At 41.0% G+C, this 27,230-nt stretch overlaps 1 protein-coding gene across 1 annotated transcript in view; it reads right to left on the bottom strand.

The window, feature by feature from the left end:
* AFF4 (AF4/FMR2 family member 4) overlaps positions 1–25,491 on the bottom strand; it is a 35,497-nt gene extending 10,006 nt beyond the window's left edge. The window contains 14 exon segments of the mRNA XM_040573298.1: positions 367–464; positions 2,549–2,786; positions 4,304–4,392; positions 5,845–6,764; positions 7,308–7,468; positions 7,835–7,872; positions 8,904–8,958; positions 10,825–10,894; positions 12,407–12,443; positions 17,712–17,798; positions 18,776–18,820; positions 20,161–20,952; positions 22,246–22,372; positions 25,346–25,491. Coding sequence (XP_040429232.1) covers positions 367–464; positions 2,549–2,786; positions 4,304–4,392; positions 5,845–6,764; positions 7,308–7,468; positions 7,835–7,872; positions 8,904–8,958; positions 10,825–10,894; positions 12,407–12,443; positions 17,712–17,798; positions 18,776–18,820; positions 20,161–20,952; positions 22,246–22,368 — 2,753 coding nt within the window. The 5' untranslated portion in view covers positions 22,369–22,372; positions 25,346–25,491.
* Positions 25,492–27,230: the final 1,739 nt, after the last annotated feature.

Genomic DNA, 27,230 nt, shown 5'->3' with positions numbered 1-27,230 from the left:
GCAAACCGAACACCTGATCAACAGTGTGGGGTAGAGAAGGAAACAAAACAAAAATTTGAGGGTGCAACGGACCCATCAGCATTTAAAACCAGAACAACCCTGAGCTATGCAACTCTACTGCTTGGCCCTGTCTTGCTCTAGAGGAACGTACAGGGCAGGCTACAGTTCCTTCTCAAGGACTGCACTGTCTACAAGGTATGTGGCACACAGAGCGAGCAGACAAGCACATCACTGCAGCTCTCCAGAGCACGAGCTTGAACTCAACATCTTTTGTGAAGCAAAAAGACAACGCTTCCCCACAGGAAGCTGGCTGTGCTCCAAGACTAGCATCCCCGCAAAGGGAAAGGAACCCTCTGCTTTTCTTACCTGTCATCAAAAACAAGTTTTGCTCTTCTAGACTTTGAGCTCTCTGTAGATGGAGCAGACACAGGAGGGCAGTTTGAGGAATTGTTCAGAATCTTTTCCTGAAAGGAAAATTGTTCCCAAATCATAAACTTAAAGAACGATTAAGTCTTTTGTCTTCAAATAAAGTGTTAGTTATGTAAGTTTCTCCTATGACTTCACAGCTACTTCACAGTAAGGTCATTTTTGCAGCTGCTCTAGCTGCCATACAGTAACACAGCTTCCACAAGGCTTTCACCTCATGCTGGCACAGAGGAAGACACGGAGGCTGCGATCAGGCTCTTAGCTCTAATACACCAGGAGACCTCCCTCAAAGGAAGGAACGCACCTATGGTTTCCCAGACACACCTAGGTCCAGGAAATCCCTCCCTGCATCTCCCACATTGCCGTTTCTAAGTCCTGTTTTCCCAGCCTAACAGAGATGCTATGAATATTTGAACGACTTCTCATTTTTCTCAACAGTAAACTGCTGAATATCTTTGCTTTGAAAACACTAGTATTTCACAACGATAAGCAACATCTTCAAGGAGAAATGACAACTGTCCTCACAATACAGTCCTTGCTCCCTTAAATTACACACGGCTCAGTGACACTTCAGGCTAAAGATCGGATACTAAAACATTCTGTGAATTTAAAGTGAATCTGTTCTGCTCAACAGTGTAAAGCAGCTTTAGCTTCACATTTGTTTTCAGCTCTTTGGATTTATCAAGACCAAAGGCCAGCTATACAGATGTATTTCATAACCTACCTTTATCAGATCATTGCTAATCAGAAGGATCCTGGAGTCAATACCAAAACACGCAGTGGAATGCAGTATACTGCTTTAAGAAAGGCATGACTAAGCATATCCAAGGTATAAAAGGATAAACATCACACAAGTTAACAGCTGTTTTAGGGACAGTTCTATGCTAACAAATAAGGAAAGGACAGAGAGCAGCAGTCTGTGATGCAACTTCACTATCTACAGGGATCCTGGAAGTGTCTCGACGAACACAACCTTGCCAGGTTTCTAAAAATCTCATGGCAATGGCATCTGAAGTAACACAGCACATCTCCCAGTCCAGATATTTCATGAACTCCACCCTGATGACTAAGCTACTTTCTGCCATTGCTAATGGCAATTTGCTGCTTTACTCCTGCCCAATCAATTATCCTTCCTGAACGTTTTAGACCTTGCTTCTAACCTTCTCAGAAACTGCAAACCCAACCACTGAGGTTAGCAGCTGCTTAAACTACTGCAGTTTCCAGAGCCCATAGGAAGCTTTGGGGCTTTGCTGCAGAGAGCTCACAGACAGACTGCGCCAACATCTTCAGCGTACTTTGGAATCCCAAAGATGGAGCTGAAATCCCTCCAAGTTAAACATATTACACTCAAAAATCGGCTATACATTAGAAATTGCTTATCACAGGTATTCAGTGATACATTTTAAACAGTCAGATGTTCTCACAAAGTAATTTCTGTCCAGTAATGCACATTTATATATTGATGAAAAACACATTACATTTCAATGACTTAAGCGCATCATCTTCCTGTAATATTTTTGAATCCCATCATCTAGGTATCTTCCTAACCTAAATCTCTTAAATTAAAAAGTTTCCTGTATCATCTTTGCACCCATGTTTTATCTACTCTAACAACAGAGGGCTCTGTACCTTCCTGAGCTGGAGTTAAAGGGACCTTTCTGGAGTCCTGGGATGCAATAAGATGAGAGCCATAACTTTGCATCCTAGCAGTGAACACAGACCCAGCTTCTGTTCTTAAAATTAGGACAGAATTTGTATCTGCTCCAATGACATAAGAATAACCTCATTATTCTATTTACTGTTGTGTAAACAGATATGTAGTGATATTTCTCATCAACAAATTAAACAACAAATAAGCAGCATCTGTAATCAGATGTCTAAACTCATTTCACTAATTAACATAAGCATTTCGTAGGAATAAGCATTAGTATTCCACAATCTCTCTGAAGTTATTTCTAATTTATCGACTTCCAAGGTACCTAAGCACCACGACATGAAACAGTGCAAATCTAAAACTAACTGCATTTCAACTTGAACTGTGAATCATTGTTTAGATCACACCGAGCATGTGTTTCGCTTTGCAGTTTGACAAGTTCAAGGCAGTCACAGAACAGCTCCTTACCTTGGTTTCTTTAGTACTGCTAGAACCCTTCCCCTCCATCTTCTTCTGTTTAGAAGATGAGTTGCTTTTACTGCCACCACTACTGTCCTTACTGACGTTGCTGCTGGACTTCAAGGATGACGACTGACTGACGGTCCTCTTCCGGGACCCATGTTCCTGCTTGGAATCCTTCTGGAGGACTGGGGCAGCAGGAGACGGCAGTAAATCCTTCTCCTTAACAGCACTTGGCTTTAGAGACCTAACAAAATGAATACATTTAGTTTTGTCTTTTATTTTTCAAAACACAAAAAGAGCCCATCTTCTTTTAAATTCTTTTTTTTTTGTCCCCCCCTCCTCCCCCCAAAACCAAGATTTTTATTGTTAGCCCTACCAAACCAGATTCAGAGGAAGAGAGAAAGAACAATCATCACAGCGACTAGATGTTACAAAGCCTGATTGAACTCGTTTTTACCATTTTATCTGTTCTGACCTGAAAATGCAGTAGGCAAGTTCTAACCATAAAACCACATCCCTGCAACAGTTCTTAAAAAACACCCTAAACACAACGTCAGAAATTAATGCCAATGTCAGCGCCAGCCTGTCTATTGCAGACTAGTCAGCCTAACAATTCAGAAAAAAGATGGTCCAGATAAATCAGCTCTGGAAGCCAGGGAACTGGAAAACTTTCTCAAGTTCACCTTTTGGTACACTCTTACCTTGGCTGCTGAGGGCTATCGTTACTTATTCCTGGCTTCCCTTTTTGCAGAGTACAGTACGTTAAATAATTATTTATACACAGTATTTTAATAAAAATGTAGTTGCATTTAATGAAGTGTCCTGCAGACAACCACACTGGCAATCAAGCAAATATCAAGAATAAAAGGAAAAAAGAAAGACAGAATCAGAGTGGCTCGGGCTGGGACCTTACAGATCACCCAGTTCCACCCCCCCTGCCATGGACAGGGACACCACCCACTAGGCCAGGTTGCCCAGGGTCTCATCCAGCCCGGCCTTGAACACCTCTAGGGATGGGGCCATCCACAACCTCACTGGGCAACCTGATCCAGTGCCTCAGCACCCTCTGAGTGAAGAATTTCCTCCTAACCTCTAATCTAAATCTCCTCTCTTTTAGTTTAAAACCATTCCCCGTTATCCTGTCATTTACAAAATTACAGAAATAACCTGCAATAAAAGGGTATTGAAGGATGTTGTTTTTGCTAAGTCTGCATAGTTTTATTTTTTGTGTCGCTCACACTTCAGATAATCTGTCAAGCAAATTTAAGGCTAAATCCATGGATCCAAGTCTCAATGCCATCAGCATCCCACATGTCAGTTAATTAATTTATTCTCAGTTTACATACTTGCTAAATGGAGAATTACCATGAGGTTAATTTAAAAGTACGGATTTTGCAAGACCAAAAAGCTAGATGCACAGCTTATTTCTAACAAAAAAAAACAAAACACCGTACACCAGAGAAAAAAAACAGGAAGTGTACTTTCCATAATAAACCAACCCTTCACTTTAAGGTTTACCTTAGTTTTGTTAAGTAAAAAAATGTGCTTGGTTAATGTTTTTGGTTATAGAAATCAATTTCCACCAGCTACTAGTAGAAACTGAACTAAATCAGTCTCAAGAATAAGCAGCAATGAAATTTTACCCATTGATTAATAATGAGGAGACACTTTGTTGTGGAGGGAAGGGAAGGGGGGGAGATGGACATCAGTCTTCTCCATCACCCCGAGCTTTTGTGTTGAAGAGATAGGCAAGATACTCACTCTCTACTGCTAGACGTCTTGTGTCCTGATGGAGCTTTCTCTTCCAGTTTTGTTTTCTTGCTGTCACTGGCTCTGTTTTCATCCTCATTCTGAATAAAGCAAACAAGAAATACATCCAGGCAAACGTCTACATTACTATCTCAGTGAAGCTGTAAATGTTTCATTACTTAACAGATTTAATTTAGTAGGTATTTTGCAGTGTACAGAATAAGATCTGTACAGACCACAAAAACATTCCCCAAAGCATCTAGCCTGCATCAAATATTTGACCAGATATTGAACCCTGAGACTGAAACACAATGAAAAACGAAGTCTGACTTCCAAATTACCAACCTGTATAAAAAAAGTGGCAGTCAAATTGTACATTTTAGAACAAAAGTATTACCATGAAATACCAGAAAAAAATTGCCAAAAGCTTCATAAGAGATCAGGAAACAGATTTTATGCTGGGAGCCTATGAATGCCAGAAACAGTAAAAGTCTTGTTGTCTATAAAGTAAGAGATGCTGAACACCAGGTTTTTATATAAACCTAATCCTAAAGTCAAAGGGTTTTGAGGGTGCATTTCAAAGCTGTCTTCATCAAGCACTGGAAGTAGAAATACAATGAATAAATCAGAACTTAGGGCCTCACAGAGTACATCATCTGGTACAGAACCAGACTCAAACCCAAAAGGTTACACTTTCGTCACAACCAATATTGCAACCGTGAGCATCGCCATCACGAAAACACAACAGCAACTGACAGTCACAGATTTGCTCTTTATACAGACTGTGTATGTTCTACTGAGTTTTTTCCAAAAGCAGTTTAAAATTATTCTAGTAGCTACCCCCTACCATTTTTCTCCCAGCAGTGCTAATTCTGTTCAGATCCCTCATTAATTCCTGTCCATTTTACTGTCTCTGGGGATTCCTTCTTTTTATTTAATCGAGAAGATTAAATGCTTTTCTGAAAAGACTCAATATTATGGAGAGATACTTCCAATCCCAGTAAAGCAGCACCCTGAGCTTATGGTTTCTCTTCTTGCTGTGCCCAAGGTCTGTTTCTGCCCCGTCCCTTGTCCTGACAATAGCTCCCATGCAACTGCATCATTTGCTGTTTGAAGGAAATGATCCACATCAAGCTTTTTTTTTTTTTGGCCAGATGAATTTTCCTTTGGATCAGCTGCGTGAGCTGGCCTGCAGTGCAACAGGGACTAATGGCAGGTGGAGCGGAGGCGGGAGAGCGCAGGATGCAGTGCTCAGAGGTACAGAAGCTGTACAACCTCCACGAGCTCTAGCTATGGTGCTCACAGACCTCCAGGTACAACTTTCTCCACATTCCCTCCTCACTCCAAAATAAAACTCTAATAACCCCTAATATAATGACACAGGAATGATCAACATATCTACACAAAATAGTGGCCAAAGTCATCTCCTAAAGTACTCAGCGTCTCTACAGCGAGGTATGATATGGGTTGCTGGATTATACACTTCACCCCCGTAGCAAGGCAATAAGGGGCTAAGATAACAGGCAGAATTGTATCTACAATGTCATCATCACCTGCTTATGTTTCCTTTTGCCTTTTGTAGAACTTTTGTCAGAAGGCTGCTTCTGGGATTCTCTTGTGTGCTTCTCCGGTACGGTTTTCTTTTCCACTTTGGGCGCATCAGCATCCTTGTAAGGCTTCCCTGGTATTCTTGATAAGAGGCTCAGGTCAATCTTCACAATAAGTGGGTACCTTTCATCAGGATCACTGAGTGGTGAAAGAAGCTCTTTCTCTTCCATAGGAGAGAACATTCTATGCCGAAAAAAGCTGTCATCCTCCTCCATGGAAGATTTAACAGGAGTCCTATTGCTCTCAGAATATTTGGGTGTTTGTGATGAAGGAGGCAGGCTTTCATTTTCATCTGAATCAGAGGATGAGGTATCTGTTTCTATGAATTCCCTGGATTTCTGGGCAGATTTGCTCGAAGCCTTGTATTTCTTCTTCTCCGTTGTAGGCCGAGGGGAAGATTTGGGCTCTTTCTTTATGTTAGGTTTTCTGGAACCTTTTGTGGCTGCCTTATGCCTGTTTGAAGGTATATTTGTTGCCATGTCTACTGGGGTTTCACTTTCTATTTTAAGACCTCCTCTAGGCTCTTCAACAGATGTCTTTTCTGCCTTCTTGGGCTGCTTTTTACCTACAGTCCTCCTCTGTGTTGAGCTATCACTCTGCGCAGGTGATTTCTGCCTGCCACGACTGCTCTCTGAGCCCTTTTGGGTAGGTTTGGAATCTCGCCCTGGTGTAGAAGAAATCGAATCCTTGGATCCACTTTGATCAGCATACCCACTGCCAGTCCCCTGATCCCGTCCCTCTTTTTTGTAGCCTTGTGAGGACGGGATATTGCTGTCCACAGAAGAAGCTGGTGACACTTTATGCGAATTAACTTTGTTCAACCAGTTATCCAGTTGCCACTTGTTTGTTGGTGGTGGCTCTGGCTAAAAACAAAATTTAAAAAAACAGCAGTGTTACATTAAGCATTTCACACTTCTTCCATCTTTTCTGCACGGCACCTATACTGTGCTGCACGCCTAAGCAAGAGGTACACCAAACATCTGAGATCAATAATTAACAGCAAAAAAAAGAGTTGATGAATATAGTTATAAATAGCAGTTCTCATTTTTTCCCCTCATCCAGAGCAGCTGCTATCCACAGGCAATACCTGCTGCCATAGCTATCCAGACTAAAAGACCACAATTTTTTAAGATACTGTTACTGTACCTAAGGTCTGCACTCCACCAGGTAACTGGTGGTAAAAATCACCCTCAAAAGTTGAACATCAAATGTGTATAAAGCACTGTTATTATATCCAACTACAGTGCTTCAGCAAAAGAACACTGCGCAGATGGGGAATGATTCACGTGTGGTCAGTTCAACTTTTTTTTTTTAACCACTTTGAGAACACATTCAATTTTTCTGCTTTTAAAAACTCAGGATGAATGCAAACTAATGAAGACAGCCCAAATACATGTCAAATCCTACTCAGGGGATGCGCTCTGTGATGGTTCATTAGCTTCACTATCACTGGAACTGCTTTCACTTTCAGAGTCAGATCCTGAACTGCTTTCAGATCCACTATGGCTGCTCGAGTCATCCCTTGAATTATCTGCTCCTTCACTGTTATGCTGCGAAGGTTCAGAATTACTGAAAACAAAAATGAAGAAAAATAAAGAAATACTACCAAGGCGCAAACACATCCTAGAAGTCCTTCCATTAGGATGGATGAAATCTAACATTTTAATTAACGTTTGCTTAAAAATTCAACAGAATGCAACTCACCCTGGAAACAAACAACAGCCTTTGTTCCCCCCCCAGGCCGCCCCATTCACAAAGTGGTTAGTATAATTTGCAGGATAAATGCTATTCAATCACCGATTACATTCTCATCACTTTTGCTCTAACAGAAGATGAAAGATAAACAGATTTTAGAAATGAGATCAAGTCACCAGTGCTGACTGGATTGATATCACTGCTTTACTTTCTATGCTGCAATCTAGCAGGAATGCCTACCTTCCAGGTGTGCTCCTTGGCACTGTCTTATCACAATCCTGCAATTAAGAAGAAGAGCATGAAGCTTCTAGAAGTTACTTTAGGATTGCATATACAGTTATATTGCAAGCATCAATTATAGCCTTAAAATTTTAAAATATTTCGCCTGAATAGTGTTTTTAATTCGTACTTGTGAAAGTTTGTCTCCATTTTCCTGAATAGAAAGAAAAATAAATCAGAGTTTTCTCCAAGGTTTTACTACAGATGTGTCATCTTAGAGTCCCTGTATTCTGAGAGATCCTATTTTCTCAATCCCTAATAACATCTTTTTGAATCAGATTATTTGAAATTCTATGATCCTATATTCTAGAGATGGCCAGAGTACTAGTAGGTAACCAAGTAATGCACTATCTTCAATTTTTCCACGTGAGAAAACAAATTAAGTAATAGAAGTGGGAGAAGGGAAAACCTTTTTTTTTTTTTTTTTTTTTTTTAATAAAAAAAGGAGAGTGGACTACTGCTGGGTAGCATAGACCCCACAGGTATTTTTAATTTACAATGCCAAATGCCATTTTTAGCAGAAACTGCACAACATTAATATTGACAAAGAAGAAAAATTAGACTTATCTATAGCAATAAAGGTGCTGCTATACTCAGTTACAGATAAAACCTGGAGTAAAACACACAACACAGTAGCTCTTATCATCCCAAACACAGTCCCTGCACAGAAATGTTTATGCCACACACTTGTTAGACAGCCTGGAAGAACATGAAGGGTTCTATCTTTAAATGGCAGGCCAGTGTTATGAAGTACACTCCATTTTATTTTCAGAGAACGTTCACTTGAAATCAGGAAGGCAAGAGTCTTTAGGCACAAGCGTACTATTCACCACAAAACAGATGATCTTCCCCCACTTTGCATTGTAGAATACCTGGAGCTTGTTTAAAAACTTGCCAATTGATTTTCGCTTCTTAATTACAAATCTTTGAGTTGCTCAGTTTGCTGTTGGGAGTACTGACCGCTGCTGAACTACCAAATTACCAACACGCTTGCTATACTTTTCTGAAACTTGGTACTGAATGAACATACCTGCTCGCCATCGCTGTCTTCACTACTGCTAAGTTTTAAGTCATCTTTCAGCATACTGTAAGTAAAAGGGAGAAAGTGAGACAAGTTTTCCAATGTACTTTAATTACATCAAAGCATTCTTCTATACTGTTTATACTACAGAGTAGGCTGCGTGGGTGAAATCTGCAAGTTACCATTCTAAAACATTTAATTGTTAAGAATGGCGAGTTAAGTCATTCTTTAAAGAAAAAAACAGATTCTAGTACTTTCACTCCTTTGTCATCTGTCAAACTTAGAAATGAAATCTGATACATTTACTAATGCAGGAAGAGCTAAAATCTGTATGTTTAACGTCTCATATACAATGACCAAGAATACTGTTTTAAATAGAATTAAGTGGCTGTTTCCTGTCTCATGGCAAAAGCACAACTGTATTAAGCTATAATTTTTCTATTATTATTCAAAGTTATAATTACTCTATTATTTAAGCTAGTTATAATTATGCACACTATTTCACAATACTGAAAATATACGAACACTTTGAAACATACAGTGGAGTATATTGCCTTAATGCTTATTTAAAAAAAAATGGATTACAAAATAAGACATCTTACTCTGGCTGGTTCGAGTTCACATCTGGAGAAAGAAGATGAGAAAGGATTAAAAGTTAGTAGATCTGAATTTCACAATATAGTTGTTCTACTTGATAATCTGACAAGAGGACAACCACCTCTAGATCTAGTTTCCAATAAGTTTTTCACTGCTATCCTTTTTCAAAAGATACAGTTATCTCATTTTTTTCAGCTTTTTGTACAGAGCACAATCACTTTGTTTCAAAGTCTACTGCAACAGTAAACATCTTCTAATCCTTCTTCCTATACACCCCAGTTCAACTAATGTACAATGCCATGTCTTGTCCTTAGATGTTCTTGCATTTTGTTTTGGAAATAGCACAGTTCCTTCATGGAATTACACTACCATAACAAAAGCAAAGTCAAACAGTGAACTCCTATTTCTACTACTTCTTGAAATGGCTGCATTATAAGTATCTTCTTAATCCTCATGTTTTCAGGAAACTGACTGCAAGTCTAAAATAAATAAATAAATCGGCCTTCAATTATTTTCTGTTTCCTTCCCACAGGTCATTTGCTTTTTAGTCTCGTTAAGACTGTAATATGTACATGGACAAGCAGAAGAACTAGACTTCGTTTTGCAACTGCATCACAGCAAGTATTAACTCAGAATACCAGGTTTCACAATCTATCACTTTTATGAAACATATAATCGGGTGGTAAAAATTTATTTCATGGACATGTTTGTTTGGAAATTATCTTTAAGCAGCATATAATCAATTTTCAGGTTTGAGAAAGGTGGTGGAGTACAGTCATCTAGAATCTTCCAGTTACTTTTTATTTTTTCTTTCAGTTGTATGATTGAGGAAGTATAATGTTGGGTCTGTGTACCTAACAAAAGCGTTTATTGGTCACTTAAGAGACCAAGTAGCATGAATTTAACTAGATCCCAAACACAATTTACTATCTCCTCCAATAACAAAACAGTTTCTCATCCTGTCTGTTTGTGCAACTGCTGCAAGCTGCTCCTAGCTGACAGCTTTGCAATGCACACGTTTGGTATGTCCTGTCCCATCCTGCCCGTTCTTATATGCTTCCAGTTCACAAGCCAGTTCCTAGGTCCGAACTCCTGCACACCTATCCTGATAGCTGAGGAAAGCAGGGGAAAGGCAAGAAGGCACAGTGTATTGTTACTCATACCAATACACCATATTTGCTCTACTGGCCCTGAGAAGGGCTTACAGGAAATGATCCCTGTTTTCTGCCAGTCTAGTACAAGTATGCTAAAGAGTCTGTGCAAGAACCGACACGGTTAAGTAACAAACAGCTATTTTTCCCAATCTCTTAAAATCAACAGTTATTTGAGAAACGTTTTCTCAACAGCTACTTACGATTTGGATTGATGACCATTAGATGTTTTTGATGAAGGATTATATCGTTCTAGAAGAAAAAAGTGCATAGTTTTAAACTCAGACAGGAAAATAGTCACTCCAAGATTGCCAGAAGTAAACAGTCTTAGATAAACAAATCCAGAATGGCTGAGCGAACAGCAGAAAGTAGGAACCAGCAGACACCAGGTACAGCCTCCCAGAGACCAACCAAGTGAGTGGATGCAGAGACAAAACACCAAGTAAAACAATTAATTTAACCGAGAAAATCTAGAAAGTTATTTAAATCATCGCTGTTGAAACCGATACATGCTTCATTTGGTTTTGATGGTGTGAAAAACTGTTTTGCTTCTATCAAGATTAATGTATTGCCTTCCATGTGCTGGGTACGGGATACAGATCAACCTGTCGAGTTCTTGACTTTTTTCAGCAGCCCCACACAGCTTTTTAGTGGATAAGCAACCTTTAAATCCAAAAAGAAAGCTCACACACTCAAACCAACTCTTACAGTCAAAATATATACTGATATAATCTGCTTTTCAGTTTGGGGTTTTATTCTTCCCTTTTCCTTCATTCTGGTATATTGCTAAGCATAGTATAACAGGAACAAGAATTGAAGCTGTTAAAAGTTCCCAGAAAACTCAAACAGGAGTTGAAAACCAGATCTATGTTTTTATTTATCCTGCCTCTCCATTTACATACAGCGAGATCAGTTGCTCCAGAACGCACGTCTATTTGTTAGCATCAGGGAATTACGTTTTGTTTCCCTAATTCCCCACTGTATTAGGTGTTTAGATTAAGCTGCTTGTGAATACCTAAGAATAAACCATCATGCTTTTACTACTTAATCTGTTTAATCACTTCAACAGGGAGTGGGAAGACTTCTGGAAGACAACAGCACAAATCTAATTCCATTTTTCTAGGTATGTTACCTGGTTAAATTATCCATTTAGTAATATTCAAATTAAAGATAGAATTCAAGAGGAATAAAAGCTGCTTTTGTCTAAAATATGGACATATATTTTGGGACAGAATTCAAGATTATTAAGCATATCACTATAAGAATTCTTGATTTGTCCTTTCTTCTGATTTTATATCCACAAAGTAAAAACGAACATGGCAAAGGAGAAAATACAATATGCTTTTTCTACTAAAATATGAACATATGCACTCTATTAGTTTCTATTACATCCAGAGGTTTATCTGAGGGTGTTTTGTTTTTAGTACTCAGCTATTTTCAGTCAGATCAACCAAACAGGCAACTTTTCAAGAATTAAAAAATATGACAAATTAAACATACTTTTTTTTTTTCCCTAGCAGATACAACAGAGTTGCAAGGCTGTTACTGACTTTCTAGTTCTCAACAAGAAACTAGAAAGAGAATCAAATGCTATTTCATAGGTTAACATTTGAGAAAGTACAGAAAATCTTAACCTAGACTCCATTCTATGACCAGTCCGGAAAAGTCTCTTTCTTTAAAAAGTCTGACATCTTAGGGGAATACTAAAAATACTGAATCACAACAAAAACATTACACGTATTAAAGGAAGTTTAATATACTTACTCTGTTCTCCAGTGCCAAAACTGGACTGTTGAGACTCCTAAGGGAATAAAAAGATCACAGGAGTTTTTTCAAAGGGAATTTTAGCATATCAAAAAACATGCCATCATCAAGCTATTCTTTGACTTTAAAGGACGGCACCTCACCTTTAAAAAAAACAAAACAAAACCACTCCCCCCCCCAGAAAAACACACACAACAACAACAAAGCAGAAAGAGTGATTCTTTATCTGGGCCCAAACTCCTTTTCGCCAACCATAGCGGAACAACAAGCACATGGAAAGAGCGCTTCATGTTCTTCGTCTGGACGTCAGCCATCCCTACGTGCCGGGTTTCAAGGGCCATGTGCAGTTGTACCACTTGGTATCCAAAACTCAATCTCTATGTAACTTCCATAAATCCTATCTTCTTGTATGTTTAGCATGAAGATGAGCAGTTTGGTACGTTTTTATTTTCCTTATACAGGGGGGAAAGCCTTGCTTTTAGTTTTACGTATTTTCACTCAAATTCTTCTCTTATCTTCTTCAGATACGTACAGCATCTCAGTGGACAAGCCATGAGCATACTAACACTCAATGAACAATTAATGATTATACTAATGCTCACAGTAATGAAAAAAATCCCAGCTACAGAAGAGCACAGGAGACAATGAAACTTGAAATCCCACCAGCCCTGCACAAATGCTGCGTCCGACTCCTCGTCTCAGAACGCTCCGCACGAGTTCCTGGGGAAACGCAGGCAGGCACAGCTGACAAACAGATCACTTCCCTTCCTCGCCCCCACCCCTGTCCCGACAAACAGCCAAATCCGCATGTAATCAGGCAATTCGCTTGTACCAAAGCCAATAAACAGTGATATGTACCTGCCTTCAGACGTAACAGACTTGTTACCTACAAGTCTAGCCTTGAAAGATGAAGCCTTGCAAATTTTAGCACTGGTGTCATCTTTGGTATTCCCATTCCAGAAAACCCAATTCTGTCTCCCGAAACATAGTACATTATCAAACTTTTCAAACACTAACATATTGCTTCAATAAACAAATATGCAGAGTACCAAGTTACCAAAAAACTTCTAAGCCAGTTGCCATTTCAAACCAGGACCATCCTGACCCCATTTTAAAACGAGGACAAATGCTGACTTTAAGCATGAAAGTTGAAAAAATTGAGTTAATTCATGAAGTCACATGCACACATTTTACAACAATGAATTGCAGGGGTTTGGTATAGCTACAACCAGTCTTCCCTAACAGCCAGCTCGCTGGTGTGCTGAGTTGCTATATGCGCAATTTCCAAATGTAACAGAATCTTTATGCAACAAGGGGTGCTTAGAAAATTTTAACTTCCTTTAACTTTTTATTTCAAAAGTGGAAGCAGTTGAAATAATGTCTCAGACAAGTATTTTGTCAGTGGTCTAGAAGAGCAGACTGTATCACTTCTCTCAAAGCCACAACTTGCTAGGCAGCTTCACTTTCAGGTGTTCCAAACGCCTCTAATCTTTACCAACTGAATGAAAGAAAGGGACAATAAAATAAAATTTAACTATACTTAAAAAGTGCAAAGAGAAGACAAAGCTGGAAAAAAAGTGTTGCGACTTCAACAGAAAGCAAAGCTATACTTCCTTCAAAATAAAAACAGATTTTTATCTCTGACACAAGTACAAGGAGTGCAAGCGTGATTCCCCGATTTCCTTTGCCTACCGTCAACTTAGACAAGTAGACAAGACTGACAAAACACAAGTCAAAAAAGAAGTAAAGACCATACAGTAATCAAAATACCACATCTACAGAGCATCTGTGCTGGGGTGAGCACAAGACAAGGAACTGGCACCCATTCTCACCAGTATACACAGCATAAATTCTGCAGAAAGCGCCTGCCTAATTGCTCACGTCAGTCAACTTCCTATTTCTAAGGCATAGTGCAGTATTTCGGTTAAGTGCACTTTAACGAGGAGTTATGTTTAAATACACAACTTTTTTCCAAATACCTTGCCATCAATTTTGTGTTTGAATACATTATTTAAGAACTCAGAAATTAATAAATAAGAATATACACTTTCAACTATGAGGTTACCTATAGCAGTATCTTCTAAAGGTCTACTTCAAGAAGAAATTGAAAATACCTTACAGGAAGGAAACCTCTTTCACAGAAGACCACTGAGGTTAGGTAGTGAAGACACTTAAACAGGAAATAAAATTGCTGCTTGTAGTTTGCCACAAGAACTGCGGTGAGAAAAACACCTGGTAGCTGATGAGAACAGCAGTGGGGTACCGAATCCTCACCTGCAGGTCAGCACTCGGGCTGTGTCCACGCTGTGGTGAATGGGACCCGTTTCCATGTAATGTCTGAAAACTCAGGTCAGATCTCATTTTTATTTCTCAAAAGAAAGTTTCTGTATCACCTGACACACCTGCCCACTGGCCATTACGGTCACTTCAGCACGGGGCAGACGCTGAACAAAGCTGGAGACAGAATCCACCTCTTCAGAGATGTCTCCAGGTCACTGCACGGGTATGCAGGCACAAAACCTGGCAGTGATGCTTGCTTGAGATGAAAAGCTCTCGCCCTCTAAGAAACAGCTGGATTTCTGAATATATTTTACAAACACACCAGTACTTCCTGCTTTAGAGATTTTGACTGTGAGCCCATGGCTTTTTTTAAAACACAACAAAAAACACACTTACATAGGATAAAATTATAGAGTGTTAGGTCACCAGATAACATTTTTTACCAAGAGTCAGGAATCATTTTTTTTTCATAGTATCCATAAAACTTTCCCTGACCTATTTTCATGAAGTTTTATCTTCTGATTCAAAGACTTTCTGATATTAGGTATATTTATAATAATGCAGACAGGCCCCAGTCAGTGGTTTGAGTCCCTGCAACCTACTCACTATCCGCACATAGGGAAAGTGATCTTATCCCGACAGTTTTACAAATAAAATCGACTGATCCACTAAAACAAGCCTAATTTTATGTGTGCAGGTAAAACATGCCGGGCTTCTGCACACGAAAGGAATGCTGTGAAATACTGCAGCATATCACTTGTAAATAAATAGATTATTAAAGAGAATGAGCTTTTCTAGAGCAGCACTGCTTGATTAAAGTAAATCACTGCTTTGTTTTGTTTCCGAATTCTGCCCTGGGTTCAGGCAGCACAAGCCTACAGCTCGCTGGCTTGCTGGAATTCTGCGAAGATCCTGCTGCCAAGAATGACAGAGGGGAGAAGGCAGAGGAAATTACAGACTTTGGATATGGAGAGAGAATTTGAAAAAGTTCCATGGCTAAGATGTGCAGCCACAAAATAAAAGGCTGGCAAAAAGTCGAAAGAGTCAGAGCAGCCATAAATGGAATTTTTTTTGCAAACTGGGTGAAGAAACACAATCCAGGTTGATAGATTCATAAAAAGAAAAAAGACACCAAACACACAACCACCCTTTTTTGTTCAAGCATCAACAAGGCTGTGCAACCTTACGTAGTTTGTTTGGACATGGCAAAGGCCTACATATCTCTGCACAGCTTCTTTCTCCCCAAACTGAGTCAAATAGATGCACGGAGACAAAAACACGACAAGACAGGGTGATGACAACAGGACCGTCTGTAGCTCCAAGATATCTAGCCAGCAGGAGAAACAGAACTGTTTAACCTTTCATCAGTCTGTGGGAGTTTGTGGATGTGCACTTACAGAGCCTGGAACTTTTGACCAAGAAGTAATCATGAGCTATAGCTGGAGCCTTTTGGAAAACTGTACTCACCCAGTGCTCATCTGGGCAAATCACCTAGATTAAACCTTTTTCCAACACTGAGGAAAACTATTACAGGTGCTCACAAGAAAGTATTTTCTTATGACCAACCAGTCAAAAAGAGGAGAACATATTTCTTTTCAAACAAGATTGTTATAAAGAGTAATCCAACGTGATTATTTCATGTATTAGAGCTCCTTTACTTGGATTTTCAAACACACGCAAATTCCAAAACATCTTCGTGTTAAGGGAAATAGGGCTAGGACATTGATGTCAAGCATTCATGTAAAAAGACAATCTGTTTAGACAGATTTCATTTAGAGATCTCAGGAAGAAAATCTTAAAATACATTTCACTGAACTGTTTTGGGGAGTAATTTGTATCAAGCAGGAAACTGATAGCAGCAAATGGTCCTCTAGCACAGCGGCCTGGTCAGAAAAAGGTGTGAAAGGCTGTCATGATTATTAAGGTAACTTTTAAAAGATGACCAGCATAATTTCCGCAATCTGAAATTATGCCAAATTAGGGACAGAGTACCTCAACCCATTTCAGATGTATGTTGAGCCTTGAGAAAAATTGTATTCTCAAGTTAAATCTTTTTCTGCTAATCAATAGGTACAAATTCCTAAGCGAGCCAGCTAGCATAAGCTGAACTGTACTTGCTAAAGTTGCCCCCCAAACTATCTACCCTGCCTACCTACCAGCTTCCAAGATACTTCAGATTACAGAGCTGCAGTTCAAGGCAAACAATCACTTCTGCCAGTTTGCCCTAAAACCACTGCAGCTGGGAGTGCAAGAGCCAGCCCGAGGGGAAAGGAGCGAACAGCCAAGAGCGAAAAGGTAGGAGAATGCGATCTCCTTCCTCAGAAGTGTCGGCTCAAGCAGGTCTCCTGGAAACACGCCCTATGCTGTCAGCAGCAGTAAAAGCAACCAATTTCCTTTCAAATTAATAGCTTAAATGCTTCAGTAATTATTAAGTACATGGGAAGCTAATAAGGCATATTTCTGGGCAAGTGATCTCAAAACTTCTTTAGCAAAATGTCTCACTTAAAAACTTTTTTCCTATGTAATTGGAAATGTAAGATCTAACAGATCTACAACTGGACTTCAAAATTACGAGGAAAATTTAGTTTATGCAGAAAAGTACATTTGAATTTCTTAGCATTTACCAGCCAGTCTCCACTGCTTGCTAGATGAGGTAAACAATGCTTGCTTCTGCACAAAGTGCTGCAAAGCATTCCCCTAACAGGGAAAAGGCTGAATGGCATTTTAAAGCTTCAGAAGTACCCTGAAGAAGGTTTGAATTCATGAAATAAAACTTAATATAAGAATTAACGCTTATACATGTCTTTGCAGACGTTGAAGACTGTTTTATGCATATAAACAAGAGGAAAAACAATTACATTTTTCATAAGAATGACAATGTTATTGTTAAGCAAGATGAAGAGTTGCATAGCACTGAAATGAGCACAGAACTATACGGAATTGTATTTAAAAGAGTTCCAAATCCTAATCTTTAAAAAGGAGCTACTTTTTTAAACAGCATTCGGTATTTAACTACAGCACTGACCTTTGTTGGAAAAGGAAATTTTGACGGTTCAGTTTTGCACGGTGTATGAATAGCAGTCAGTGGAGGAGGCCAAGAATGGGTCATCTCCTGTACCAAAACAAAAAGACGAGCTATTAACAGAACAAAAGCAGAGCAAAGTTTTCAAGTTAAAATCCTGATTCAAATGGTAAACCTCTCAATTTTCAGTTCATTGTTCACATTTCAATGAGCTTTATATTCAAATCTTAATTTTCCAAATGTATAACAAAAGATTTTGCACATAAACCTAAATCTTAAATTGCTACCCATGAAAACAAATAGTTAAGACATAACAACAAAACAAGCAGAAAGGCACAAATCAATAAAATTGGTTGGCCTGAACATAAACCGAAGTAGAAGCCAGCGTCTGATCACTTCAGCCTGTGAAGAGCACATGTAAGATAAAGGGGTAGAGAGAAAAATCCTGGGAAAGGGAAATCTATAAAATTTGAGAAAAAGAGGTGAAAATCAATACCTGAAGCTGGAAAGAAAGCATCTTGTATTCAACTCAGAGCATCTCCAAGGACCATGGAGTACTGAAGGTCAGAGCAAATACACTATGGAAATGCTCATGGGGCAATGACACCTTTGTGATAGCATGCATATGAACGGGAGGTCACACGAGGGGTAAAAAGGCTTGAGATAACAACGTAGCTAGAGGAGAAGAGAAGGGTCTGCTGTCGGGTAGCTACAAATAATTATAATCTAAAAAGATATTGGAAGGTAACGACTGTATTTTGGTGGAAGAAATGGCTAAATTCTGGTTAGATTAGCGGGGACGGGGCTAGAAGAAAAGGAATGCCATGAGGCTACCCAGGAGGTGATGTGTGCACCCAGCAATGCACAGTGCCCAGCTCACACACAGCTCTGCCTCCAGTTTTCTCCAGTCTACCCGCTTCAGAGGATTAATTGAAGAGCCCTCCTGTAATGACTTGCAGTCAAGCCAATTTAATAGGAACTAATCAACTAGAGAGTACTTTCCACCTCCTTAGTAACGTTTGTGTTTTCAACAAATAAGTTATGAAAAAAAAGCAGGGAGAACTTACTTTTAGAATTTCATCCACACAGCTCACATCGCCAGATGCTGATGCCTACAAATCAAAACTCAAGATTAACATCTAAAGCAGATTTTCTTTAAAAGATCCCAGGAGTTTGAAGCAGTTAAAAATAAACTTCGATCCTTATCACGATTCATATAGAGTCTATATAGATACAAACGGACCTTGTTAATTCTTTCCAACAGTATCAATTTTAATATCAGATAGATTCAAATTTTTATGGGATGAGTCACATCCAGTTATGAAAAGCAAATACACCGGATCTATAAAACTGCCACAATAATCTCTTACTTTTCACTTGACAGTTAAAGTGATCTTAGGCAGTCAGGGATATTAAAAACTTCTGGGAAGAGGGGGAAAAAAGAATCATGGCTTTCGACCTTTCCCTAGAAGAAGCCACTGCATAATATCTGAACTCAAATGCATGACCATGAATACATAGTAATGACAAACTGCTTTACAAAGTAAAACAGAGCACAGCATGAAAGTAGAAACAGCAATGATTATGAAACTATGAATCTTCTGCATCCGGGACACTACGAACAGAAAGAAAGCAGAATGACTACACATTTCACTGCATTAACATCAGCATGTCAAGTCTTTCAGAATGTGGAAATAATTTTTTGACTTTCCTTATCTGTTTTCTGAATCTTAACTTGCTATTTATTGAAAACCCAGGAACAAATGTTTTTTTTCTAGCTACTGCCACTCAAACAGTTCATATGAAATGCACTGACATTTTATTAAGAAAGGCACTCTCCTTGCAAGTGAGCTGTAGTCAAGGTCTGTGCCTTACCAATTCCAGGATTATTAAACTATTAAAAGTTGTTAATCCAACAGTATTCTGTATTCAGCATACCTGATGAAAGTTCTGAACCTTTTTCACTTTGGTGTGCTCTGGGGTTAGCTTATGTTCCCTAGGTAAAGGTATAATAATCACATCTAGAAATTTCTACAGGCTTCAAAAGAAAACCTGATATACTCAGATAGTATCACTTGACTAAGACAACATGGCTCCCAGTAAAGACAATATATGGATACAGACTTGTCAAAAGACTTGTGAATATCCTACTATTTTACTGACTTCTGACTTCAGAAGTACTCTAGGAAAATTAGCCTGTCTGGGTTAGCTAAGCCTTTCTCAGTACGTCTCATTGGCCCTGTTTAATGAAAACCACAGTATCCACACGGAATAATTTCACATTTTCCATTTAAAATACAGGTCTTCACCAGGAAAGATGCTTTATTTAACAAAAAACAGCATTTACTATAAACTACGTCTTGGTTACGTAGATTGGGATTTTAAAGAAGCTGGAAAATCCCAGCCCAAAGGGACTATCATTTAAGAACCCAGTAAATAGGTAGGAACTTACATCTAGTGGTTGAGAAGGTATTTTCAGCTTGGTTAGATGTGCTTTGCTGCTGGGCTTCAGCTCATTCACACTGCTGCTGTGAGTCTGACTACTGTAGTGTTCAGAAGATAACTTTGGTTCCATGGATTCCTGCCCATCCATTGGCCTGACATAAGCAGTGGGTTTCTGTAACATTGAATTGGACTTGGACATTAGTGAAGGTGGAAAAGACTGATTAGAGTGTTGTCCACTTGAAAATGAGGGTACGCGGGAGGGAGAGTCCCAGTTGGCATCTGGATCCCGGGGAGATTTTGACCGTTGATGTTCTTTGCTGTGATGATCATTTCCATGAGATCTCGAATGGCTGGAGCTCAACGAAGAAACAGCAGGTGGTTTTCCAGGGCTGGAAGAACGGGATTTGGAGTGTTCTGATCCATGCTGGCTTTTTTTGCGGCCGCTGCTGCTACTGTATGAGTCACGGTCATGCCTCTGGCCACTACCGCTAGTGTTATTGCCACTGCCACGCTGACTGCTGTGTCCGCTCTGTAAACCCGAGGACCGTTTCTGAGATTGCGAGGAAGTGCTAGGTGCTGGTCCTACAGGAGTCCATTTGCTACTCTGATGTGAACTAGTATTATGTCTCTGGTCACCAAAGAAACTTTGGTTTGATTTTTCATCTGTTGCTGATGGTACAGTTGGTTTGGGAATTCCAACGAGCTTCTGTTGCGATCTATCTCCTATAAGATCCTCCATTTCGTCATAATTACCAAGCATGCTCTGAATGCGACTAGACAACTTGTCTTCTTTGCTGGTCTGTGAAAATCATTAGAAAAAATGCAAATGCGGAATTCAGTGTTAAAAGTCACAACTTCACTTTCAGTGAATTGACTTGACAACTAGGGCAGTTAATCTACATTTCAAGGCTAAGATCGTGGCTAGCACCCCTACCTTTTTGCCACTGTTTCCTAATCCTAGGTTTACTTTTCAAGCAATAATTTAACCCCCTAGAGCATACAGAAAAGATGTGCTTAGACAGCACTTCTCCTGAGTCATTTTTCTATATGACTGAAAACTAGAAGGCTTTTGTTTTCAATTTCGGAATCTTTGATCTTTAATTTTAAAAATATATATTTTTTAGAAAATAACGACAAAATCCTTACTGGCAGAGGAGGTAAGGAAAAGGAACAAAATACTCTGAAATACTTTACACTTATTTCTACAGCTTACAAAAGAAACCCAAACAAACTTTGTTGCTTTTACTGATGCCCAATCAATATTTATCTTCTAAAAAAACAAAGCTGCTGTTAAAATCTAGATGACCAATAGAGGTTTTAGTCTTGCCAATTAGAAGGTAAGGGAAACAGGGAAAAGCAAGTAGCCATGCAAGCGAAAAGAATTAAATGACCTCCCTGCCCTCCACAACAAGTATATTGTATCCCAACCAGCTTTAGTTAACTTCGTGCATGTGGGATGTGGTCATCAGGCACAGTAAAGTGATGGAAGGACAGGAATCAAACACCCCACAGCTTTTCTCGTTCAGGAGAAAGGTCTTCAGTCATAAGGTTTTACTTCTTGCAAACTAGACGAAATTGGGATAAGGGAATGGCTCAGCTTTTAAGGTGTGTTTTGAACTATGTAATGAAAACACTAAGTGGTAATTTTTTATATTATTTTTTTTTAGCTATCCCAGAATTGTTGTTGTTGTTGTTCTTTTTTTTCCCCACTGCTCTTTAGCAAATCAAACCTGTAAGGAAACTTCGCATAGGTTTAAAGCTGTAAGAGATCATAAACTAAAAAATTAGGTACAAACTAATATCGGCACACTAGTTAAAGCTTAAAGAAACAGGACTACACCAAAAAGCTGATAATTCTATTATGTCAGGTATTTCAGCGCTTAAAATTAACTAACCTCCTACTTAAATACTCCTATAAATCTGCCTGTGAAGCTAGTTACTAACTGTCCATCCTTATTTTCAGGACTTGCTTAAATACTGGTTGACATAAGAACTGTAATCTAAAAAGTTTTCAGATAAAAATAAAATTTTAAATACATATTTGCATAGAACTGCCACAAAAAATGAATTTGTGAAAATGGCATAAACTCACAACTTTGTACGGTTCCGCAAAGAGAGGAGAGTTGGGTGGAAAGGCTTCTTCACCCTGCTGAATTTCTTGATTTCGCCTTTCCCTTTCTTTCATACGCAGCACATTCCGGTCTTCACGGTTCATGTTGCTACAAAAAAAACACATAATTTCCTGATCACAGAAGGAAATGAGAAAGGACGAAGGCAGGCGCAGTTAGCCCCTGTACCTGTTCTGCCGAACGAGATCTCAGTTAAGAACCCCCTGCTGACTGCAGCTCCTCAAAATGGAAAAGATGTTTTTGTCCAGTTTAAAGAACCTTGCATTTAGACCAGCTGTAACCCACAATTTACAGCTACCTTCTGTTTCTGACTGGGAGAGTTCATGCAGGAAAAAAAAACCCACAGAGTCCTCAGGCAAATAACTATTTCAAACTATTTCACCTGTTTGAACCATTTAGCTATTTCAACCCACCCTGGACATCTCCTATTCGTTTCTACAATTCTCTTTCTCCTCAACATCCCCCAAGTGTTCTGCAATTCCGCTCTCTTCCCCCACACCCATTCAGTGCCTGAATTGGGCTGTGGTTTGGTTTCAGCTCTGCTCCCGACGTACCTTCCTGGGCACCCATTCTCCACCATACTCTGACCTCGAGCTTTGATGTTGTTTCCAGGTCTACCTTCCTCCCTCACTCCTAAAGGACATTTCTAGTCAAAGCAGTCATTTCTGTGAAGTTCTGTCTATCTTGCACTTTTGCCTTAGGCCACACAATGTGCGCCTACTGCAAAAATGCAGATTAAAAAAGCTGGAAACCTCCCCTCTTACCAATCTTCCCTGGAAGTTTGCTGTTGCTGTTTGAGCGAACAACAATATGTCAAACTGTAGCAACACAACGAGAAAATAAGGTCAGAAGGGATTCCCTTTGTGCTTGATAAAGCCTTGGGACTCACAGGAATCAACAAAATCAGGTGACCGATACGGCCTCGCTGGTTTTGTGCACGCGATTCTTCGTATTAAGAGATCTATAAAAGCACCCTACTGGAATGCAAAAAAATGCACGACTGGTGCTTCCAGAGAAGAAATACACATTCTTTCACATAAGCTGCAGTCTAAAATGAAAAAGTCACCTACTTAGAAAGTCATTATTTTATGTCTCTAGACAGCTTCCTGTTAAAAATAACAACAAAAAAGTTTGCTACAGCACTGATTTGAAAGCTGTGTACAAGCAGCTATTCCATTCTAGGAAGACTTCTACCTATCACTCGGTCGTTTGTTTGTTTTTAACATTATTCTTTTCATCTTAATAAGATTTTAGCCTTTCCTTGCAATTTCTTACTCATTCGGCTTCATTTTGCCTACTGCTCTGCTATAATAAAACCTACAGGGACGTCAAAGCCAGAATAACCCCCAGCGTCAGTCTACACATTCAGTGCTTTTCAAGGCGCTGGATTTGTTGCACTTCCCTGAAATATTTGCGTTGTAAACAAGGTAAAAGCATGAGCATAATCCTACTCGATGCTGATACCAAGCCTATGAATACAATAGTTTTTAACACAGATGTGAAAATGACTTTTTCCCCAGTTATGCTAAAATCAGCTGAACTCCTGTAGCTGGAAGCACGCCGCAGGCCTGCCTGCTGAGGGGCTGCACGCTGCCCTGCCGCCAGCAAACTGCCTCCGCATTTGCATATCCATGGCAAAACGCAAATTTCTTCTAAGGATGGAGGTTTAGGAAGCTTGTTCTTTTTCCGATTTCTTATATATGCCGAATTTAAACAGAAACAACTATCAGATTTAACTACACTGATCAGTTAAGGCCCACGGGAAGAGCCTGAATCCACGCCACTTTACCAGCAAAGGCAACGCGTCCGGCAGGGCACAGGAGGATCCTGACCCACCTTGGAGCTGTTCGCTCACGTGAATACACCGGGGCTGTGACTATACAGCTATGCATTTAGAAGATTATAACGTTCATTTCGAAGTTTACATCTACGCTTTACAAATGGAAGGTAAAATTGTAAGATAAAGCTCTTTACTAGCTTTTACGGAGACGAGCATCATCTCAGCGAGCATCATCTCAGAGCCGTACCGACGTACTGCAGCTCTTTGGGCTGCGGAAGCCAAGGGCTGGTACTTGGTACAGCGCTGTCGCACAGAAGGGACGTTAAGGCAGACATCACTTGGAGCAAAACCAGGCAAGCTGGCTCCATCCGCCAGGTCAACGCAAAATTAGGCTTTGGAAATATAAAACCAGCTCAGTGCACTTTTTACCACTCCTCCCTAGCCCTCTGCAGTACACAGCAAATGGCAAATACCTCCCCAGGCAGCCACTGTGCGCATACAGGGACTGTGTTTGGGTTTTCTTTTTGTTTTACTCGGGAAGGAAGGGAGGGGAATTGATAATTTGGATCGCTTTCAAACTGGACTTCTTTATCTACTCTTCTACATCTCTACAGGGATATTTTAAGCACCTACAGCGTGTACTAAGCTATTAAAATCACATCGGCATTAAACACGCAAATCAACGAAGTCGGTGCTTGTTGGCGCGGTGGGCTCTTAACCCGACGTGTCAGACAACTTCCCAGTGAAACGCGTCCCGTGCACAGCACCAAACAACACAACACGAGGCCTGTGCTCAGGAGAAATGGGCAGCACAGGTACTTTGAAAAGCAAGCGACTAAGGCACGCCTGCTAAACCCAGAGCGCTAGCAACAAAGGAAATTGCAGGAGGAACTTTTCAGAACGCTTGTGTCTTGTCCGGCTTTAGGGCCTGCTGTCCAACCACCTCCTGCTGTTACCAAAACCGCGCAACCCTTCGCTGCTCCTCGGCTTTTCCACCCCACGTCGGAGCAGACGCCACCTTGCTCAGAGCAGGCTCCAGCCCGGGGGCCAGCCCTGCCCGGCCCCCCCCCCCGCTGCCCCCCAGGAGCGGCAGGGCTGCAGGGTGCTGCTGCCTCTCCCACAGCCCCGCCGCTCGGCAGAGTTCAGCCTTTTCCCATGCGATAAGCGCGGCTGAACTCCTGCCACCCCGACCCCACCCTCGGCGAGGGGACGGCGCCTTCCCTGCTCCTCCTTCCCCGCACGCCGGGCCTGGAAGTGAAGCCGAGGAGCTCGGTGACTTGTACCTGCTGCTACAGAGAGGATCCCGCTGTAATTCCCCTTCCCCTCTTCCCGGGAGGGCTGAGCCAAAGCGTGAACCCCTCGGAGGAGCTGAGCCAGGCTAAGGGAGACGGAACTACCGCCGCCGCAGCGAGGCCCAAAGTCACCTTAACTTCCACATCTGGGGAAAGAGAAGTTCAAAAATTAAAAAAAAAAAAAAAAAAAGCAAACAGGCCCAAAGCACAGCACAGCGTTTCCATTTCCAGAAAGCCTAACTGCAGGCGGCTGGGTTGTTACTGGTGTGCGGTCGGCCAGGCTGTACCCGCACGGCGCGTTCGTAGGGCAGCTCCCCACGCAGCTCACTGCATCCAAGTGTCGGGCCTCCCTTCTGCAGCCCGACTTGAAGAGTTGAAGGAAAGAAGGAAACGCAGGCAGGAAATTCAGGGTCCCAATACCTTTGTGTGTATTTTCCTCAACCACCGCTAACTGCCCACCTAAACGCATGGAGCACACCGGCTAGACGAGCGGCATTCACAGCATCCCTACAAGAACCATGATTTTCGTGCCTTGTTCCAAGGCCTTACTCAACCCTGCCTGGTACTTCTGCTCGTCCTTAGTCCAAAAAGGGCACAGCTTTGGCTACAGACGACTGCAGCCTTGGACTTTCCTACAGCGAGGTACAAGCGCAGCGCTCCCCCTGCCCCACGGGGCTCCCTGCCTCCAGCCCTCCCTCTGGGGCACCGCCACCAACCCCTCGTACGGGACTTTTGGGCCACGTTCCCAGTTTAAAAACAAAACAAACACCCCCACACATTACCACACGGTACTTCCAAAGAAAAGGGCGCCTCGGCCAGCCCCTAGGAACAGGCGTGGGACGTGCAGCCCCCTCTTCTCACCCCTCCTGAACCACGTCCCAGCACCAACAGCGGCATCGCTCCATCGTCCCGTGGGCATCCAGCAAATAAGGACCCCCACCGGGGAGCCCCCCACGTGCAGCACGTCGAGAAGTACCCCAAAACCCCGACTTTTCAGCCAGGCCTCAGTGGATCCTCAGTGTGTTCACAGCACCCTGACTTCTCTGAGACAGCCTCATCTACCTCAAGGGCTTCTTTCCGTCTGAATCGCTTTCAGAAGCGGCAGAAATCCAACAGGTCGCTCGCCCAGCACCGGCTAACTGGCTGTGATGAAACACCAATTTTGTTTGGCAACATTTGGCCGTGAATGACAAACGGGCTCCGGAGAGAACGCAGCACGCAGGCCCCAGCACCCGGGCAGGGCACACCCGGCTCGCACCCCGCGCTGAAAAACTCCGCGCTGGAAATCCTGCCTCTAAGAAGGAGCAACGCGTCTGCACAGGGCAGTCTAACAGTGCCAGAAGCTGCTCCGCTGCTCCATCCAGCTCCCTCCCACAGATATGTTTATTTATCAAATATATTTTTAATATATATCAAATATATTTCATTTGTACCAGGAATTTCAGGTAGCATCTGATCCCTGTCCTCCCAGCTTAGGAACCAAGCGTGGCACTGGTCCTGTGCCTGCCACTGAACACACACACACACAATCCCCAAATGCTGCTCTGACAGTTTAATACAAATGCACTCACAGAAGAGTTGGTAAAGAAAGAAGTTAAAAACAAAACCAAAACCAGCCACCAAACCCTGCCCCACAACAGCAAAACGAAGAAGGCCGGCGCACAAAGCAGTAACGCGCCCTGGCGTGGCCACTGACAATTTAACACTTACCAAATGAAAGTGACTGTGCAGTCTTAACTTACAGCTTTCTACTTTATGGTAAAGAAAAAGAAAAGTGCAGAAAAAAATGAAACATTTCTTATAAGAACAATAAAGCTTTGCACAAAGTTGTACAAACTCCAGGTATGTTAAGGATAATCACGGTGTTGCAAATACA

The sequence above is a fragment of the Cygnus olor genome, chromosome 14 (genome assembly GCF_009769625.2).
Source record: "Cygnus olor isolate bCygOlo1 chromosome 14, bCygOlo1.pri.v2, whole genome shotgun sequence".
NCBI classification, from domain to species: Eukaryota; Metazoa; Chordata; class Aves; order Anseriformes; family Anatidae; genus Cygnus; species Cygnus olor.
Note: the sequence above shows the minus strand (reverse complement) of the source record. Positions and strands in the feature narration are given on the sequence as shown.